This window comes from Durio zibethinus, chromosome 26 (genome assembly GCF_047325235.1).
Source record: "Durio zibethinus cultivar Kanyao isolate XHJ-2024 chromosome 26, ASM4732523v1, whole genome shotgun sequence".
NCBI lineage: Eukaryota > Viridiplantae > Streptophyta > Magnoliopsida > Malvales > Malvaceae > Durio > Durio zibethinus.
Genome location: NC_143187.1, coordinates 11,770,709 through 11,779,681, shown reverse-complemented (window position 1 = coordinate 11,779,681; position 8,973 = coordinate 11,770,709). Strand labels below are relative to the sequence as shown.

Below are 8,973 nucleotides of genomic sequence, written 5' to 3'. Positions count from 1 at the left end.
GACACATGATTGAACACATAATATATTACATATAATTAAAATAATGTTTAAAAAAAACGTAGTAGATAACTGTAATTTTATATTTTATATATTTTTTATTTTAGAAAGCACTATATTTTTTATATAAAACATAATAACTCAATTAAAATAATAACAAAATAGCAATAGATATTTTGGTATCAATGAGGTTTGTTATGTTGTAAACATATTAATTGATATAATATCATAAAATAATATTATATTATACTTTTAACTACATTTTTAATGTAAAAAACGCAAGTATTTGCTAACAAAAATCATGTTTCTTATTTTAAAAACATGATTGATAATCTATTAAGTTTTTTTTTTTTAATATGGTTGATAATGAAAAAAAAAACATAATAAACTTTCATTTGATTGAGTGTTTTAACTACGTTTTTTATGTTAGAAACATAATGTTTAATATTATTAATTACGTTTTTGAAATAAGAAACATAGTCTTTAAAAAATAACTAAGACCATGTTTCTTAGTTCAAAAACATGGTTGATAATCTATCAAAGACCTTTTTTTTTTTGTTTCAAAATGTAGTTGATAATAAATAAAAAATAACATAATAAACTTATATTTGAAAATGTGGTTAATAATTTATCAAAGACAACATTTTTTTTGTTTCAAAACATGGTTTAATGATGAATAAAAAAATAACATTATAAATTTACATTTAAACATGATATAACCCATTTTCTCTTTACAGACAACATTGAAGAGCTTTAACCAAACCCTTCTTTTCTATTTCATAAAACATTAGCTTCAACTTTTATGATTTCATTTTTATGCGGCTCATTTTAGCTTATTTTTTTAATATACGGTCAGTCTACTATCTATTTTGTACAATTTGTTCTGTATTATTTGTTTACGTCAAATGTCTTCTTGTTATATTGGTAGATCTGAGTTAGGTATTGATTAAAAAATTGTTAATCTATCATATATGTTCTTGCTATTGGTTTTTTGTTCTTGATCCACAAATGTTTTGTTACTATTTCTTGGTCTAATCAAATGTTTTTACTATTTGTTAGCCATTGGATGTGGTTTAAATCTTGATCTACTAAATATTCATTTTTGCTTTCGACACTTATTTTTAATATTAACAAAAATCTTTCTTTTAAACAGATATGGCTTATTTATCAATAAAAAAGAAAAAGCAATTGGTAATAGTGCTTATTTTATAAATGAACCAGATGAAGTATATGTTTTAACTATTGCTTATTGTTGTAGTCACATTAGTTACAATGACACTTAGAAAAATATGTAAAATATCTTATGCTAATAAAACTCATGATAAGTTTCAGATTAGATTATTAAACTTAAACAAAATGGTATTTGATAGTGATATACAAAGTATGGATAACTATGGAATAGATAGAAAAATTTTTACAAAATTATGTCAATTACTTCAAACACAATGAGTATTAAAGGCATTTAGACATATGCTAATAAAAAAAAATGGTTATTAGCTTTCTCAAAATAGTTGCTCGTCATACAAAAAATAAGATTATGAAGCATTACCTAACCAGATCTAGAGAGACAATTAGTAGGTATTTCATGTTATCTTGAATTCTATTTTCAGATTGCACTCTTTGTTGTTTAAAACACTAGAATCAGTATCAAAAAATTCAACATATAATAGATAAAAATGATTCAAGTTAATGTATTAGTAATTGCTTACTCTGAATAAATATTAATAAATCTCAAATTTGTCTAATGTAATAGTCAGAGTTCTTGGGTTTAAGGTTATCCAGGTGCCTTAAATGGAATATATATATATAAGGATGAATGTAAACTAATTTAACAGGCTTAGGTATATGACTAAGAAAAATAAAATTGCTACCAATGTTCTTGGTGTTTACACACTAGATATGCAATTTATTTATATTCTACCAGGATAGAAAGATTTTGTAGTAAGTGGCAGAGTACTCAAGGATGCCATTACATGTAGAAATGATTTAAAAATTCTATAAAGTATTAGCTTTAATATTTTTATTTTAGTTTTGCATGAAACTCATTTTAAAAATGTATATTAATATTATGACAATGAATTAAGTTTTTATTATTTGTGTGATACTGGATACATAAATAGGAAAGGTTTTTTAGTACCTTATAAAGGTTAAAGATACTACTTATATAATTAGAGGCCAAGACACCAACCTGCAACATCCCCATGGATACTTCAATATAAAACACTTTTAAGAAAAAATTATATTAATAGATTCTTTTGTATATTGAAAGCTAGATAGGTAATTTTAAAGAAAAAATCATTTTATTTAATTAAAATCAGTGTATAATCATTTTTATTTACTGTTTTTTTTATAATTTTATTAAGTTTGAGATGCTAATTGACCCAATTGAAGGTGATGTTATTGAAGTGAGTAATAGCCAAGCAAAAAGAGATGAGCATCAAGATTTGATTAGACATGTTGAGCTAAGTGATGTTTGAACTGAGTTTAAAAAAAAACTAGCACAGTAAATGTTCATGAATTAGTTGCAATCCAATGGTTAAGGACATTATTTTATTTTTTGTCTATTTGCTTACTGATATTGATGTGTGTACAATATGATTTAGTGTACTATTTATTTTCTACATTTGTCTTATACTAGTTTTTCTTTTTGTTTTTTTAATATATGATGTAATTAACTATTATTTGCAATAATATCTGTTATGTTACCATGTCTATAGGTTTTCTTCCTGCACTAATTATTGGTTTATCTCCATTGATTTTTTGATTTGATATGCATTTGTTACATGATGTCTAATTATATGATTAAGATATTAAAATGTCATCATTTGGTGCCAACATAAAAAGTATATCTAAAAAAAAAAATAAACCTCAACAATATGTAATCACACTTGGACAAAGAAGGAAGATGTCATACTTGTCCAATGCTTTCATGTTTTAGCTGATGATCCTAGATGGAAAGCCAACAATAAAACTTTCAAAGCTTGCTATCTAGGACATTTAAAAATGATATTGAAGTCCAAAATTCTCTAAGCACAACTACAAATAAACCCATACACAAAGTCAAAGGTAAAGTTATTGAAAAGATAATATTATACTATTTGTGATATGGTAGCTAATGCAAGTGGATTTTGTTAGAAGGATAAAAAAAAATGTGTAATTGTTGACAAGAATGTTTTTTATTAGTGAGTTCAATAAGCAGTTAACATGAATGTGAAAGTTATTTTGATTGTTGATTTATTATCAAAATATTTAATACATATTTCATTTTACTTTTTTATAAATTCATTCCCATGTTAGAAAGTTAAGGAACAAACATTTCCCTCACTATGATGACTTTGTTAAGATTTTTAGATCCGATAGAACTACTGGTCAAAGAGTTAAAATAACAATTGATGTAATTGAATCATTTAATGCTGATAATGATGTTGACTTTGGCTATATTGAGAATCGAGCCAACAATGATCAGGAGATAGCGAGATTAGAAGATGATGAAGTTAAAGATTTAGCTTGTGCAATAATTCTGACCGCAAGTAGAACATTGTTAGGTAAGAAATGTTCTAAGAGCGACAATGCATTAATTGAATTAGTCGAGTAAATAGGCAATAATGAGGCTATATATTGTGTGGCAACACAAGAAATCAAGGGTATTTCATCTTTTTTAAAGAAAAAAATCAATGGCATTGATAGGCGAATGTCGTTTTTCACTAAATTATGCAACTAAATGATTTTTCTCGAGATGAAATGCTTTTTACTGGTAAGTATACCTCAATAGATACTCATAAAATTATTTTTTTCTTTGCGCTACCATATGAATTTAGAAAGGATTATATACGAAAGTAATTGAATGAACGTAATGCCTATCGACCATCATTTGACTTTCCTCCTCCAAGACAAATGTAGCTGATTTGTTTTATCATATAGTATTTATTTTGTGTTGTTGAGATATTATAATTACATTTTTTTTTAATTATGGATATGGTTTATGGTAGAAATATTATAATTACATTATGTAATGTTTTATAGTTTTATCTTTTCGAACATAATGTAATGCTTTTCATTTAGAATTATAAAATGAAAAACTTTGAACTTGTATATATCATAAAATTTGGACATGTTTAAATAAAAAAATTTGGACTTTTATTAATCATAAAATTTGGACTTATATAAATGAAAATTTCTAGAGTTCTATAAAAATTATTTACATTGAATTTACATCAATATACAAATTTATATAAACCAACAAAAGGAAAAGACTCTTTGTCCTCAATCCTCACTATATAAATTTGGATATATAATTACACCATTCATGAAGCATTTCATCTATTTTTTTTATGTAAATTCTTCTTTTTCAACCCACTGAAAAAATTTTTGAATAAATGTCAATCAATATACATTTATAATTGTGTTTACGATAGAAACATGTATCTATACTTTAAGATTATGCTAACTTTATCTAATGTACTCGTAAGATTGTTACAAATTATTTTCTTCATGAAATGAAAGATATAATACCCATATTCTTAAGTTCTAGTTAATGAGGAACATGCAAATCATGTTGGGTTGTCAAGTGCTTTTCATTAAACCTAAACAATTAAAGAAAATAAAATAAACATACTTACCAGAAAATGTAACCTACATTATTTTATTATAGATAGTCAATCCCCTAAAATAACATAAAAAATCGTAAACATAACAGAAATTATTTGACATAACTAAGATAAATACATTTTTATCATATTTGTTAGTTCTTGTAATGGTTTCGGGTTACCTTTTCTTGAGTTGAAAAAGTAAACTACATAGATTATGTATTCAATCACAACCAATTGTCAATGACCTTTGAATAAATAGTATTGATTCCAATGTAAGAATGTAATGCTTTTAACAATTATCAGATCTGTATAAACCAATGTAAAATAATTAATAAAGTAAGCAATTGATACATACACAAGATTATAAGACGCGATAAAGTGTTGTGACTCTCTTTACATTGCATATGTCAAATCAAATGCACGCTTAGGTATAGTGCTCACACTACTGGATATATGACTTGAGCCAATGAATCTATAGGCATTAATCATCTATCTCTCGTTCACACGTTTGTAAAAGAGACAACATGATAAATACAAATTAATTATAATATTGGTATACACTATATATGAATGAATATATATTATATATTTAAATTAATATATAAACTAACTTCATGTATACCAATGTTTTTGTAATTGATATCTCTATTATCAAACAAAATCTAATAATCTCCTTCTGTCCAATTCATGCCACCGATGGATAATTAAATAATCCATCATCGATTTTCATGCTTATAAGCAATCCATCTTTTAAATTTTATTTCGCATAATTGAGAAATGTATGCATACTGGATTTCGCAAGTGGATTTTGGATAATCTCAATCTCGAAAACCTATTATATATAAAATTCAAGTATATTCATATAAAAACAAATCACAATTATTAAATAATTTAATTAATTAATTCAAATATATATTACCGAAAAAAAAAATCAAAAACTTCATCCATGAATTCATTTAGTACATTGTCGGTAAAAGACGGTTTGGTTGTCTAAGTGGATGACTCTGATATCGATTCGGACTGAAGGGTTAGGAGATCGGCTCTGATTCAGATTCTGCTGTGCAAATTACAAGAGAGAAAGGGTGATGAATGAGAGTAAGAAGAGATGAGTGGAAAAGATGGCCATTTTTTTTCCTTTGGGTGAATTTGATTTAACATTCGACTGGACTGGAATGCTATACTTGATCCAGACCCATAGTGCACCGGAATTGGGTTGCGGCAGCCAGAATCAAATGGCCCACGCTCCACAGCCTCACATTTGACTTGAGTGCAAGCGTCAAGCGTGGGTGGGACTAATTTCAAAACCAGATTCTGGATTTTGGCTGTCCAAATAATTTCATTCATTAATTCCTCTCATACTTTGAGCAACTGCAGATCCTGATGTAACAAAAAGAGCCCCTGTACTTGGTGGAGGAATAGGCTAACTTTACTCATGTTGCTTCTATATTTAACAGCTTCATTCGAGCTTTAATCTTCAACGCAATGCGAGCAATCGACTAATAACAAATGGAACATACAAATTTTTAATAAGCTCATAAATCAGCGTTTTCATTTCATGAGACATCTACCCTTACATAATCAGCATTTTCATATCATAAAACATCCTTACATAATCCAGGCAGTATAATTTACAATAATAATGAGAGAGAAAATGTAAGAATGATGTCCTACCGCATTATCTAAATGGAGTGAGATTCATGCTTTCAGTCCATTCACTAAGAACCTATTACTAGTCTTAAATCCAGAAATCAATCGCCTATATGTACCTTTATCAGGTTTAAGCCCCATATTCAACATTTCATCATGAATTTTCATAGCTTTTCTCATTTCCTTCATGTGGCAGAGCTCACGAATCATTATTGTAAAACTTGCACTATTGACCAAGTTCAACCCTTTCATATAATCAAACACCCTGATTGCTTCTTCGGCTTTCTTTTCTCTCCAAAGTCCATCAAGAATCAAGTTGTATGTTGTTACATCCAAACAGCCCTTCATTTTCTCCATCTTATCATGGAATGCAACAACTTTATTCATCTGTCTATTAAAGCAATAATACTCCATCAACGAGCAACAACCATATGAATCAGGCAATAACCCTTTCTCTAGCATTAGATCCAAGAGTTCTTCAACTTTTCTCCAATTACTTTTTCTACACTGTGATGTTATATATTTGGACAACTGGGAAGCACAAGGATTATATCCTTTTTTCATAATGTCCACTAACAGTCCACATCCATCATCAGACTGATCTTCCTTGCAAAGAACATTCACAAATGCATAATAGCAGCTCTTATTCACCATAATTCCCCTTTTCAATGTCATACAATACATTTTAATTGCTTCATCAATTCTTCCAACCTGGGACAATGCCTTTAACATAGACCCATAAGTATCATCCTGTAATCTAATACTCTTACTACGAGCCTTCTTAAACAACATTTCAGCCGCATGTGTCTTCCTCAAATCACAAAGCTTTTGAATGATCAAATCATTTTCCGAAAATTGGCATCTGGGAAGTAATTGCTTCTCTATCATCATTTTTATTATCCTCTCAATCACTTCTCTATCATTATATTTACAAGCCCCATCAAGAACTGAGCTATAGGTACAAAACCGAGTATCGAGTTTTCTGTTGTACATCTCATTTATTTGATTAAATGCGGCTTCAAGATCCCCAATTCTGCTATAAAAATCTATAACAAGATCATAAATTTCAGAATTATAAATGCCCTTCTCCAGCAATCTAACAACCTTCTCAAAATTCCCATTTTTACAAAGAATTTGAGCAATCAATGACCATGAAAATTGATCAGGGTCAACACCAAATCGAATCATGGCACCTAAAAGACACCAAGCTAGTTTTAACTCATTTCCTCTATTTAAAGCATCAAGCAGCGCATTACTAGCACTTATTGAAGGGGTTAACTCGTGACTTCTCATTTTCTTAAACACCTCTAATGCTTCCATAAAAAGACCCTTTTCCGAATAAGATTTAATGACCGAACTTAAAGCACTACATTGAAAATTTTTACCTTTGCAAGCTTGAATCATAGAATCAGCAACTATTGGTGCAGGATAGGACTGAGTCAGAGAGTTTAAAATGGGCTCTACTGGTCGGGAAAGATCCGACCCGACTGCAATTTGGATGATATGGCATTGGGACTTGAGGTCTGGCTTAAAACCCAAATGGGTTTTGACCCACTTGTAGAAAGTTAGAGAGATCTGAGGGTGATGTTGGGTTTTGCGGAGGATCTGGAGGAAGAGAGTTCGGGTTAGTTTGGAGGAGAGATTGAGAGTTTGAAGAAGTGGTGCCCAGTTATGCCTTTGTAAGAGAATAGAAGAGACTTGGGAAACCAGCTTGGATTGTTCGATTTGATTTCTCCAATTAGAAGAAGAACGGGTTTTTCTTGTTTTTGGTGTTAGAGTTGAAAATGGTTGCATTTGAATTCAGTTTAGATTCTGTCGCTGGAGAAAATAGTTTTTGTTAAGCAGATGTCGGAAGGTAAAAACGAATACAGCAAAACAAAGTCGTTTAAAGTGTTCCGGTAGGGTACCGCACTTGGGCATTTGGGCTCAATTAAAGGTCCAAGTCCAACCGGCAGTGGTCTATTACTATCCCATTTTTGCAATTGCCGATTGGCGCAGAAGCGTTGGCGTTCACAAGGAAAACAACAATCAGGCACTGCAACCAAAAAAATGGGTAAACAAAAGGAATACTAGTGCTTGTTTTTGTTAAAAAAAAAAAAAAACACCTTAATCTTTCAAAGAATCGCAAATTTTGAAGGCTTCAGCTTGTCCATATTTTTTTTTTGTATGAGATTCTTTAGTGTTTAGTTGTTATTTTTTATCTGACTATTTCGAAATTAAATAGAATCAAATCTGATAAAAAAAACATATTCTTTTTACACTTATTTTTTTATTCATAAAATTCAAAATTAAAATTTTATTTAAAAAAAATCAAATTCCTTATAACTCAGACGTCAAACCAACAACCATTGGCCAGCTTGTCCGCATTTGTTACTGAACAAAGGGCTTACAATCTGCTCAAAACCCAAAGGGGATGGTTGATAATACAATGTACTCAAAAGCACAAAGATTTTATAGACAATCACAACCAGAGCGGCTGATTGATAGCACATTAATGTTCGTACATATCTGCTCCAAGCCCAAGGCTTCAAAGTATGCCGCACAAGCACAAGATTGAGTTTAAGGAGGCAGGCAAGCTGAAGTGCAACCTTGATTCTTTGCCGCCAGGTAAAATCAACTAAAATGCAATATAATGAGTTAATAGTTATTTATATCTATGAACATATCTAATACCATGAGCACTACCAATTTATCCAAATAAGAAAAAGGAAAAGCATAAACACGTGCATTTTAAAAGCCA

General features: G+C 29.3%; 1 protein-coding gene across 1 annotated transcript; it reads right to left on the bottom strand.

Moving 5' to 3' along the window:
• Positions 1 to 6,156: 6,156 nt before the first annotated feature.
• LOC111318800 (Tetratricopeptide repeat (TPR)-like superfamily protein) lies at positions 6,157 to 8,370 on the bottom strand. The gene has a single exon (XM_022921667.2). It carries the CDS (start codon positions 8,025 to 8,027, stop codon positions 6,282 to 6,284), a length of 1,746 nt encoding a protein of 581 aa, XP_022777402.2. The 5' UTR covers positions 8,028 to 8,370; the 3' UTR covers positions 6,157 to 6,281.
• Between the last annotated feature and the right edge of the window lie 603 nt (positions 8,371 to 8,973).

Excerpts from the sequence above, each read along its gene's own strand:
- LOC111318800 (XM_022921667.2), bottom strand. The coding sequence starts at position 8,027 with ATGCAACCATTTTCAACTCTAACACCAAAAACAAGAAAAACCCGTTCT.